Below are 12,746 nucleotides of genomic sequence, written 5' to 3'. Positions count from 1 at the left end.
TATCCAACAATCTTGTTAAGAACAAATGATAAACATTAAATATACATTCACAAACCTAAAAATAATAAAATCAAAGAAGAAAGAGGAATCCGGTGTCAGATCAATTGAATATCCACATCGACAACGAATTTCCTTTGGCGTCAGGAGGAGCTGGAACGAGAATGATTCCAAATCAAAAACAGAAAAAGAGCCACATACAAGGTGTTCACTTCTACTTATACCGTAGTGGTTCTCTGTGGTTGATGATGGATTCCCTCTGCGAGCCGTAGGGTAACAGAGTGTGCCTCTTTACTTTCAGGAACCGATATCTGGTAAACCACTTCGCTCTAGGAATCCAGCAAAGCCAAACAATGGAAGCCGGTCAGGATGAACTGAACAATGACTACTGGGCGGAGCAACGCGTTTCAGCCCGTTCTGGGCTTTTGTCAAGCTCCGGATAGAAGAGATACAAGGACTTATAAATCGTCAAGCTTTGTTATGATTGGTTAATCCACAAAAATAGGAGTGCCTTACATGCATAGAAACATTTTTGTCATTTGATTACGATGATTGAAATTTATAAAAATGTAACCATTTTATACTACAAATGAGCAGTATGAATTTGCAGTACACAGTGTAAAAGGTATAGATAAAACGGATTTCATTTAAAAACGGCAGGATGATATTACCCCGCTTTGACCTCTTAATTAAATGGCAATTTCTTTGTCAAATGCTGTGAGCAGAATTTACAAGTAAATAAATTAACAAATAACACAAATCAAATATCTTAAACATTATAAATTAAATTCATTTTCTTTGGGACCAATAATAAAAAAGCCCAAGACAAATGTCATATATCATACCTAAAATGTATCTTAAAATATATTTATTTCACATACCGATGATTATATATAAATAAATAAAAAAACGGATAAAAAATTAATAGCTTAAAAATGCACATAAAGAATAATAAAAATTCCTATACATCATATATCGATGAACTATAAAAGGCACAACCAATGGTACTAAGATTAAACCATATCTATAAATTGCTATATTTGCATGCTAATCTAGGTTTTTTCTACATAGAAAAATAAAAAGTTACTGTTTAAAATTTAAAGCGACAGTAACATTTTATGTGTTAATTTACTGAGGTGTAAATATGTTGTGCAATATTTGCAGGCTAATATAAGTTACTTTGGCACAGAAAAATAAAAAAATTACAGTTTAAAATTTAAAGAGACAGTAAAAAATTTTTGTGTGTTAATTTTTATTAAGAGATTCCAGCGGTTTATTTGTGTTAATTCATCCTTTGACTCAGGATGGACCAAGAAGCCCTACGCCTAAAAAAGGTTACAGCTTAAAATTTAAAGAGACAGTAACATTTTTTATGTGTTATTCTTTATTAAAAGAGTTCCAACTGTTTATTTGAGTAATTCGTCCTTGTGACTCAGGATGGACCAGGAGGCCCTGCTAGGGGTCTCTTGTTTTAGGATGGGATGCCAATGTGGTACTCCCAATCCTTTTCTATTTCTCGTTTCTTGAGAGATCTTTAATTGATAAAGATAAACTTATTCTGAACCTACTCCTCTTTAGGCACATGCTGCTTAGGAGTCTATTGACAAGGGTCAAGATATGTCACAAATTTCTCCTAAAGTGTCCCAAAAAATTTATAGCCCACATGCAGTGCCCTGCGTTTCCTCTCACACTCCATCTGGAGTTATCTTGTATTTAATGCATTTTCTGTTTTACCCACGCTGTAAAAGGGGAAAGGGCAAGGAGACATATTTTCAATCAATGAATAGTGTGATTGATTCAGTTGTATCTGTTCCGAATGTTTCTTTCCTGTAACTGAAGGAGGAAGATACTTCGGTAGTATCTGATGAGGAATTCTCAGACTCAGATGGGGTAATACCTTTATCTGATCCTGAGTTTATTGTCCTTCTGTCTTAGCTTGAATACCTCCATTTGCTACTTGAGGAGGTTTTAGCTACCCTGGGTGACCCCGACACTACTGGCGAATTCTAGTTGTGAGAGTCCAGTAGGTTACACTAATATTGTGACGTGCCCTTCAGGGTGGAAGCATTTCCTGTACCAGATAGTACTTTAGAATTTTTGCTAAGGCATGGGAGATGCCCTTTTTCTCCTTCCCTTAAAAGGAATACGATAACCAGGCTGGATGAGAATTCCACGCTAGCCAAGGGAGATACTATTCGCATGGAGGATAGTGGTTCCTTAAGGACTCTATGCAGGAGAAATACCCTATGGATAGGGTTTACATTGTCAACCTGCGGCTGGTATGGCTACTGTCTCCAGTGCGGTGGCGTACTGGTTTGATGCGTTGTCTGTTTCTATTGGACAGACACCCCTCTCGCAGGGATAGGTTAGGTTAAGAGCCTTTAAGTTAGTAGTCTCCTTTAATACAGAGGTTTATTAAGTTGGGAGCTATGATGCAGGCTTTGCCATATTGTCCCGCAGAGTTCTACGGTAAGATCTTGTCTGCTGATGTTTCATCTACAGGATAAGAAAAATAGCGTAAAGGGACATCAGATAATTTTGTTCCTTTCGGGATTTCTAGGGAAATCATTCCACTCCTTCTCCCACGCAGAAGCAGTTTAAACTTTCCTGGAGACCCTATCAGGCTTAGAATAGGGGAAAACAAACCGCGAAGCCTGCTGTTGAATCAAAGACAGCATGAGGGGCGTGCACCCGATTCGTAAGGAGGCAGGTTTACCTTTTTCAATCAGGCTTGGTTTTGTGATCCCTGAGGGGTATACATTGTGTCCCAAGGATACAAATTGGAGTTCATGACTTTTCTCCCAGTAGCAGGTTCCTGCTTTCAAGACATAGGGAGACGCGTTCTTACACTGTGTATGGATCCTCTCCGACCTGGGAGTGACAGTTCCTGGTCCAATGCAGGAATGAGGTCGGGGATACTATTCCTATCTGTTCGTGGTTCCCAAATTGGAGGGAATCTTCAGACCTATTTTTGAATCCACACAGGGTTCTCAGAGTGCCGTATTTCAAGAGGGAGACTATTTTTCCATTCTTTCTTTGTTCCAAAGGGGTCAATTAAGACCACGGGGGAATTGAAGGATGCATACTAAATGCATGTTCCTATCAACAAGGACTATCTTAGTTTTCTAAGGTTTTGTCTTTTCAAGACAAACATTTCAACTCATGACCTTTTCCGGCCTGGTCACAGTTCTCTGAATTTTCTCGAGGGTTCTGGGTTCCCTGTTGGTGGTACCCCGATTGCGGAACCTCTGCAGTGACAACATTCTGGTTCAGACGCCTTCCTTTCAATAAGCAGGATTAGCCACAATTTTACCTGCGGTCTCCTGAATGGAAAGTTAATTTGGAAAAGAGTTCCTTAGTTCCAACTACAAGGGTAATTTTTTCTTGGAAAACTATATTAGTCTCTTTATCAATGAAGCTTTCAAAGTTCTTCTGGGTGAGTGGGCCAACAGTTTACCAGCCTGTGGTCTGGGGAACTGTTTGGGGCCTTCTAAGAGCAGGGAACATGGACTAGGGAGGAGTTTGTTCTTCCCATAAGCATTTGGAAAATGAGAGTGATCTTTAATCCTCTCCTAGCCTGACCTCAGTTAGCTTCGGCGGGGTTTATCAGATCTTACTTCACCCGTGGTGGGAATTATGGCCGGGAGTTCTTTACAGCCTGATTCTCCATAGGGTCAGTTGCAATTGAATTTCATGACATCAAAATGTTAACCGCCTGAGGTACGGATTGAGGTACAAAGATCCCTCAGGCTGTTATAATAGACGCCTTGGCGTTGACATGGATTTTCAATATGGTATGGCATATTTAATTCCTCCCTCCATTTGGTTTTTCACTTGGAGCCTTGGCTCGGACTAAGCAGGAGAGGGTGCCGATGGTCCTCATTTCACCGGCGTGGTCCGCAGGATTGGTATGCAGTCCTGGGGGACATGTCACATCTTCCACCTGGGAGTCTCCGTGGGGGAAGGACCTTCTATGTCAGGGACCTTCTTTTAAACGAAAATATTTTCCCTGAAGTTATCTACTGGAAGATGGAAGCTTTACTTTGTACAAGAGTAAATTTGTAACTGGTCATTGAGACCATGAATCAGGCACGTAAGCCTGTGTCTAGAAGATCTTTACCCATATGATATGGTGTAAATATTTATACTAGTGCGATTCCAGTGGATTCTCTTAAAAGGAATAGGGATCGGATTCCTAGAATTTTCTACAAGTCATAGCTACCTTGTCTATTGTCAGTATATTTATGAAAATCTAAGTAGTGCTCTCCAAATAATATATCGGCTTATGGCAGGGATATAACACAATATATTTAATAATTATCCTTAAAGATAGAAACCCTTAACCAACATGCATCTACTAGAAACCATACAATTAATATAAATATCTGAATTCTTTTATTTAGTTAATATCCATGAACATTTTGAAATATATTTGCAATACCAGAATATGACACAATATTATATACGTTAAAACCAACTATTAAGATATGCTATCCTTCTTACAAAGCCCAGAAAAATTTACCTTAAAAAAATCAGCCTTTCATTCAGTTAACACAATGGGACTAAAACCTTTAACTTTTAACATCCAAGCAATACAATCCTAAACAGTGCTTATAAACAATAGGATAATATATATATTATGCTATTTAACTGCAATTTATCCTAATACAGTATTAATTTATAACATCAGAACTTGCACAGATAAGTTACTTAGTCTACCAGATACAAATTTAAACAACACATTGGCTTATGAAATACAATTTAAAAACACAATTTGCTCTCTCCCCAATCTTCTATTTTAAAACATCACATGTAGTTTCAATACTTTACCAAATAAACCAATCGATGTCCAGTTTCCAATGTTTCTCAACAGATTTCAATTTCACCTCAGAATTTCAAAATTGGGGATATTGCATATGGAGTCCAAGAGTAGCTGTGTGCTTTAATAATAACCACAGTAGTTATTCCTCCAGGATTAGCCAGCATTCCCCTCTCAGTCTCTATGCTTAGGGTTAAATCCTCTGATCTCACCCCTCCCCTTTTTTGATCATTATCTAATCATTGGTGAGTATTGGGAACGCTCAATGGAAACCTTGTTTCGGATTGGCCCTTTGCAACTGAACATGGATTGGTTCATTTGGGAATGTATGTTGCCAAGGATATGCATCCTTGCAACAACCAATCATCTCATGGCTGCAATTTTGCATCATAACACTAGGTGGCAGCAGACAGCACAACACAGCAATACAAGCAATACCATTTCTAAACATTTTAACAACTTAATTCAGTATTTCTATGAAATGGTTATTCATTTTATCATAATTTACTGCAACACCTACTCACAATATTTGTTTTGGATAAGTAATATCTTATGAATTTTCTGATCATTTTTATATGAAACACAGTATATTATATTAAAATAATGTATCCTGTTTCTGAAATTAATGGCATTTATACATCTAATATGTTTTCATATAATATAGTATGCTCTATGTCTCCCACAATTCTTGCACGCAGGAACTTTGCCCATGGTTCACCTGAAATAAAATAATAAGTGTCATTAATTATTTCTTTTTAGGTCCACAAATATCTATTCATATTCTTAAAAACACAGAGGCTGAGGTATTCAGTGCACCTCTTTCTAAGTGCATAGATTGGTGCCCATGACCAATGGTTGTCTGCAATAAAAATAGAAATAATTATTAGAAATGATCCAAGCATTCACATGTATTTGATGTAGTTATTACTCAACATAGCAATCATTCATTTAATATAAAATGTCTCAGTCCCATATATATATACATATAAGGGTTATTTGAATTATTCCAAGCACATATGAAACTAGTATTGTTCCCTTTGCAAAAATGTATTTATTTTTATCTGTGTTATACAGGGGTTGTAAATGTTAATTCTTCAACCCACACTTCTTTCAGTAATTTTAAGTTCACACCATATCATTTGTCTTTGTTTCCTAAGGTCTTCACTGCCCCACCCACATAGCATGGTTTATTTGCATTTGAAATGCACAGAGTTACTTTCTCACAAGATAATGTCGCCTGAGTCAGACTCTACGGCACGATGTGAGGGGTAATAGATTTTATCTCACATTCCCAGGCAATCACACATATGGTTTCCTGAAATTGTTGTTAAATTTTAATTAAACCAAATGCTCTATTGTTCTCACTTGGATGCCCTCTTCACTTTTTGCACACTGAATGTGGGAGGATGGGACAGGAGTCCCAAGTTAAGAATGAATTGAATCATCCTCCACTGACCAGTCAAACACATGATCAAAATATGTATATACATTTATTAATCTTAAAACATATGATTAAAATATATATTTCTTTCATGTAATTAGCAAGAGTCTATGAGCTAGTGACGTATGGGATATACATTCCTACCAGGAGGGTCAAAGTTTCCCAAACCTCAAAATGCCTATAAATACACCCCTCACCACACCCACAAATCAGTTTTACAAACTTTGCCTCCTATGGAGGTGGTGAAGTAAGTTTGTGCTAGATTCTACGTTGATATGCGCTCCGCAGCAGGTTGGAGCCTGGTTTTCCTATCAGCGTGCAGTGAATGTCAGAGGGATGTGAGGAGAGTATTGCCTGTTTGAATTCAATGATCTCCTTCTACGGGGTCTATTTCATGGGTTCTCTGTTATCGGTCGTAGAGATTCATCTCTTACCTCCCTTTTCAGATCGACGATACACTCTTATATTTATACCATTACCTCTGCTGATTTTCGTTTCAGTACTGGTTTGGCTTTCTACAACATGTAGATGAGTGTCCTGGGGTAAGTAAGTCTTATTTTCTGTGACACTCTAAAGCTATGGTTGGGCACTTTTTTATAAAGTTCTAAATATATGTATTCAAACATTTATTTGCCTTGACTCAGGATGTTCAACATTTCCTTATTTCAGACAGTCAGTTTCATATTTGGGATAATGCATTTGAATATATCATTTTTATCTTACCTTAAAAATGTGACTTTTTCCCTGTGGGCTGTTAGGCTCGCGGGGGCTGAAAATGCTTCATTTTATTGCGTCTTTCTTGGCGCGAATTTTTTTTTTTCTATTTCCGGCGTCATACGTGTCGCCGGAAGTTGCGTCATTTTTGACGTTTTTTGCGCCAAAAATGTCGGCGTTCCGGATGTGGCGTCATTTTTGGCGCTAATAGCATTTAGGCGCCAAATAATGTGGGCGTCAATTTTGTCTCCACTTTATTTAAGTCTCATTTTTTGTTGCTTCTGGTTGCTAGAAGCTTGTTCACTGGCATTTTTTCCCATTCCTGAAACTGTCATTTAAGGAATTTGATCAATTTTGCTTTATATGTTGTTTTTTCTATTACATATTGCAAGATGTCCCACGTTGCAACTGAGTCAGAAGATACTGCTGGAAAATCGCTGCCTGGTGCTGGAACTACCAAAGCTAAGTATCTGCTGTAAACTTTTGGTAGTTGTTCCTCCAGCTGTTGTTTGTATTAAATGTCATGACAAACTTGTTAATGCAGAAAATATTTCCTTTAGTAAAGTACCATTACCTGTTGCAGTTCCATCAACATCTAATGTTCAGAGTGTTCCTGATAACATAAGAGATTTTGTTTCTGAATCCATTAAGAAGGCTATGTCTGTTATTCCTCCTTCTGGTAAACATAAAAAGTCTTTTAAAACTTCTCTTTATACAGATGAATTTTTAAATGAACATCATCATTCTGATTCTAATGATTCTTCTGATACAGAGGATTCTGTCTCAGATGTTGATGCTGATAAATCGTCATATTTATTTAAAATGGAATTTATCCGCCTCAAAGGATTACAGCTCATTCTACTAGGTCAATTTCTACTTCCTGGGCGTTTAGGAATGAGGCTTCGGTTGATCAGATTTGCAAAGCAGCAACTTGGTCCTCTTTGCATACTTTTACTAAATTCTACCATTTTGATGTGTTTTCTTCTTCTGAAGCAGTTTTTGGTAGAAAAGTACTTCAGGCAGCGGTTTCAGTTTGAATCTTCTGCTTATGTTTTCATTAAACTTTATTTTGGGTGTGGATTATTTTCAGCAGGAATTGGCTGTCTTTATTTTATCCCTCCCTCTCTAGTGACTCTTGCGTGGAAAGATCCACATCTTGGGTAGTCATTATCCCATACGTCACTAGCTCATGGACTCTTGCTAATTACATGAAAGAAAACCTAATTTATGTAAGAACTTACCTGATAAATTCATTTCTTTCATATTAGCAAGAGTCCATGAGGCCCACCCTTTTTTGTGGTGGTTATGATTTTTTTGTATAAAGCACAACTATTCCAATTCCTTGTTTTATATGCTTTCGCACTTTTTTTTATCACCCCACTTCTTGGCTATTCGTTAAACTGATTTGTGGGTGTGGTGAGGGGTGTATTTATAGGCATTTTGAGGTTTGGGAAACTTTGCCCCTCCTGGTAGGAATGTATATCCCATACGTCACTAGCTCATGGACTCTTGCTAATATGAAATAAATGAATTTATCAGGTAAGTTCTTACATAAATAATGTTTTATTAACCTTACATATACCTTGACACTATTTTATTTCAGGTTCGTCTGGCGGTCTTCCCAGACATACAATCGTTGGTCAGGCCTTGATCAGTATCAGACCTGTGTTCAAACCAGCTACTCCTCCATGGAGTTTGAATTCGTTCTTAAGGGCTCAGTTTGAGCCTAGACATTCCTTAGATATTAAATTGTTATCTTGAACAGTTTTATTTCTTCTGCTCTCAGAGTGTCAGAACTCTTGGCATTACAGTATGAGTCTCCTTATCTTATTTTCCATTCAGGTAAGTTAGTTTTACGTACTAAATTGGGATTTCTTCCTAAGGTTGTTTCTGATCGGAACATTAATCAGGAAGATTGTTGTTCCTTTCTTGTATCCTAATCCTTTTTCTCAGAAGGAAAGACTTCTGCACAATTTGGACGTGGTCCATGCCTTAAAGTTTTACCTGCAGGCGTCTAAGGACTGTCGTCAGTCTTCTTCTTATTTGTAGTTTTCTCAGGAAAACGCAAGGGACAGAGAGCTACCACTACTACTCCTTTTTTTTGGTTGAAGAGTATCATACGTTTTCTCCCTCCCGGGAGAGTTACGTCTCTTTTCACGAGGGCTGTTGCTTCCTCATGGGTGTTCAAAAATTAAGCTTCTGTAGAACAGATTTGCAAGGCTGCAACTTGGTCCTCTCTTCACACTTTTTCAAAATTCTACAAATTTGACACTTTTGTCTCGGCTGAGGCCGCTTTTGGGAGAAAGGTTCTTCAATCAGTGGTGCCTTCCGTTTAGGTTCCCTGTCTTGTTCCTCCAGTATCATCTGTGTACTCTAGCTTGGGTATTGAATCCCATTAGTAATTAAGATGATCCATGGACTCATCGTGTCATAAAAAAGAAAAGAAAATTTATGATTACCTAATAAATTTATTTCTTTTTTGACACGATGAGTCCACGGCCCGCCCTGTTCTTGTAAGACAGGTTGTGGATTATGTGAACTTCAACCACCTCTGCACCTTGGCTTTTCCTTTCTCTTCCTAACTTTGGTCAAATGACTGGAGTGGGAGGGAAGGGATGAGCTATTTAACAGCTCTGCTGTGGTGCTCTTTGCCTCCTCCTGCTGACCAGGAGGTGAATATCCCATTAGTAATTAAGATGAGCCGTGGACTCATTGTGTCAAAAAAGAAATACATTTATCAGGTAAGCATACATTTTCTTTTTCAGTAAATCTACAATAGTGCAGCCTGGAGTACTGACACTAGCTCTTGAGACATTATGGCTTGGGGCTTCTGTACTTAAGATAATAAACACATTTCTCAGTTTAAAAATGAGCAAAAAAGTAGATTTATTTTAGGTTATCATCAATCTAGCATCCCCTTCACCCTCTTACACCCCAGATGACATCTTTAAGTTCCCATAGAAATAGGGCTGATGACTTATTTTGTATTTGTTTGCATTTTTGTCATTCTGCACATTTCCTCTTACTTTTCAGTCCTTTTTTCGTACATGCTGATAGCTTACACAAGCATTTTAGCTGAAGTTACAGAATGAAAACAGAAGGAGCTTCATCATTGTAATTATTAGTATGGGGTTAGTTTTTGGAAGTTGACTAGAAACACTAATTCACAGACATGATGTGTTAGATTCCTTTAATGTTACCCAGAAGCTATTGGAAGAAGGAAATCCTGTTTTTTTTTTTTTTTTAGCACCTCTCGACAGATTGGTGTTTTTTTTAATCACTCTTATGGCTTTAGCTCATTCTGCTAGGTTATTTGTCTTCATTGTGGACTAGGTATAATTTGTTTTATTTATTTTTATTATTGGTGTAAGACAGCCACTTAGTCTTTTTGCATATGTTTGTTTTATAAGCACAGTTTTTGCACAAACGGAATTTGTGTAGAAAGTCTTGGAAATTATTTTCCCAGAGTCTTGGTGGGAGCTACTTTTAATTTCCCTATTTGTGCCTTCATATGGGTACCAGTAATAAATATGACATCAATAGTAGGATCTATGGGGATTTGGATTTATCATCAAAACTAGCTTTAAGTGCGGTCAGTCAAAACTAAAGAAGTTTATTTGTATGTAAAGAAAAATAAATTAGTAATATAAAGTCAGAACCAAAATTTCTAGGTGGTAATTTTTTTTCCCAAATTGTTTTTTTAGGTGGACATTCCTACAGTTATAACAAAGAAGCTGTTAAAAGCTGCTATGAATCATATTGAAGTGATTGCAAAAGCAAGACAAAAAGGTAACGATAGCTTGCGGTTTATGTAAACATTAATATATCTAATTATAGATTTCAAGTTTAACCCCTTAATGACAGACGACGTGCAGGGTACGTCCTCAAAAAAAAATACAGTTAACGACCGAGGATGTACCCTGTACTTCGTCGGTCTTGGAAATCGGTGGAAGCGATCCTGCTCGCTTCCAGATGCTTACCGGTTATTGCAGTGATGCCTCGATATCGAGGCATCCTGCAATAACCCTCCTTGGCCATCCGATGCAGAGAGAGCCACTCTGTGGCCCTCTCTGCATCGGACAACAATGGCCGGTATCGGAGGCGGGTGGACGGCCATCGATGCATCTGCTGATGCAAGAGGTGGGCGGGGGGGAGGGAGCGGGTGGGAACGGCTACACTACAGAAAAAATGTTGAAGAAAAGTGGGATAGAGTGGGGTTATATTTAATTTAAAAAAAAAAAAAGGATCTAAGGGATCTGGGAGGGGGTGGGGGGTTGGTCTTTGGGCGGGGGGAAGCTACACTACAGAAAAAACCCCCAAAACAGCTGCCAGTACCCAAGATGGCTCCCAATAAGGTAGAGGGGGAGGGTTAGAGAGCTGTTTGGGGGGGAGATCAGGGAGGTTGGGGGCTAAGGGTGGATCCTACACATCAGCATATGTAAATATGCTAACAAATTAAGATACCTTTTTATTTTAGTACTGGCAGACTTTCAGACTTATGCCATAATTGCACAAGTTATTTGTAAATAATTTTAGTGAGAAACTTAAAGTTTGTGAATAAATTTGTGAAAAAATGAACAATTTTTTTTTTTATTTGATCTCATTTGGCGGTGAAATGGTGGCATGAAATATACCAAAATGGGCCTAGATCAATACTTTGGGTTGTCTTCTAAAAAAATATATACATGTCATGGGATATATGGGATATTCAGGGATTCCTGAAAGATATTAGTGTCCCAATGTAACTAGCGCTCATTTTTAAAAAAAAGTGGTTTGGAAATAGCAAAGTGCTACTTGTATTTATTGCCCTATAACTTGCAAAAAAAGCAAAGAAGATGTAAACATTGGGTATTTCTAAACTCAGGACAAAATTTAGAAACTATTTAGCATGGGTGTTTTTTGGTGGTTGTAGATGTGTAACAGATTTTGAAGAAGTTAGAAAAAGTGTGTTTTTTTTTCTTTCCATTTTTTCCTCATGTTTTATAAATTTTTTTATAGTAAATTATAAGATATGATGAAAATAATGGTATCTTTAGAAAGTCCATTTAATGGCGAGAAAAACGGTATATAATATGTGTGGGTACAGTAAATAAGTAAGAGGAAAATTGCAGCTAAACACAAACACCGCAAAAATGTAAAAATAGCCTTGGTCCCAAACGGACAGAAAATGGGGAAAACTGTTGTGGTCATTAAGGGGTTAAATAAGATACTAATAGTTAAACATTTCAAGGTTTTAGTATGTTTCATTTTTTTCCAATGGCATGGAGAGTCCACAAATACATTCCACTTACTAGTGGGATTTCAACTCCTGGCCAGCAGGAGGAGGCAAAGAACACCCCAGCAGAGCTGTCACTCCCATTATCCATAATCTTCAGTCATTCTTTGCCTTGTACATCGGGAGGATGTGCGAAGATGGTGTCTGAAGATGTTTAGTCCTTTTTATGGGTAGTTTCCCTGCAAGCAAGGATTGGGGCTATGCTGTGTCCATATAATCCTCTTTAGTAAGAGTAATGGTGGCTTTTAGCAGTATGAAGATGGCGAGGTAGTCCTTGCTTACCTTCCAACATTTATGCTACTCCTATTTAGAAAACCAGGGTTGGCTACTCTGTTTTTCTTTTCTCTCCAGGTCCCTGTCAGCGATCGGATGAGGCTGACACACTGGGAAGTGCTGTTTCTGCTCCACAGCAGAAGACCCTTGAGGGTAAGTTAATTTTATATACTTATTTAGACCCTTCCCTTGGCATGTATATTACTGTCATCCGTGAAAGTGGGAAC

At 37.8% G+C, this 12,746-nt stretch overlaps 1 protein-coding gene across 2 annotated transcripts in view; it reads left to right on the top strand.

The window, feature by feature from the left end:
• The window catches only part of SNX14 (sorting nexin 14), a 517,711-nt gene that overhangs the window by 34,143 nt on the left and 470,822 nt on the right, over positions 1–12,746 (top strand). For both annotated transcript variants that reach the window (XM_053710493.1, XM_053710492.1), the window contains exon 7: positions 10,676–10,760. In XM_053710493.1, coding sequence (XP_053566468.1) covers positions 10,676–10,760 — 85 coding nt within the window. The remainder of the gene's footprint in view (positions 1–10,675; positions 10,761–12,746) is intronic.

Source organism: Bombina bombina, chromosome 4 (genome assembly GCF_027579735.1).
Source record: "Bombina bombina isolate aBomBom1 chromosome 4, aBomBom1.pri, whole genome shotgun sequence".
Lineage (NCBI taxonomy): Eukaryota > Metazoa > Chordata > Amphibia > Anura > Bombinatoridae > Bombina > Bombina bombina.
The sequence above is the reverse complement of the archived record's forward strand: the minus strand, read 5'-3'. Positions and strand labels throughout refer to the sequence as shown.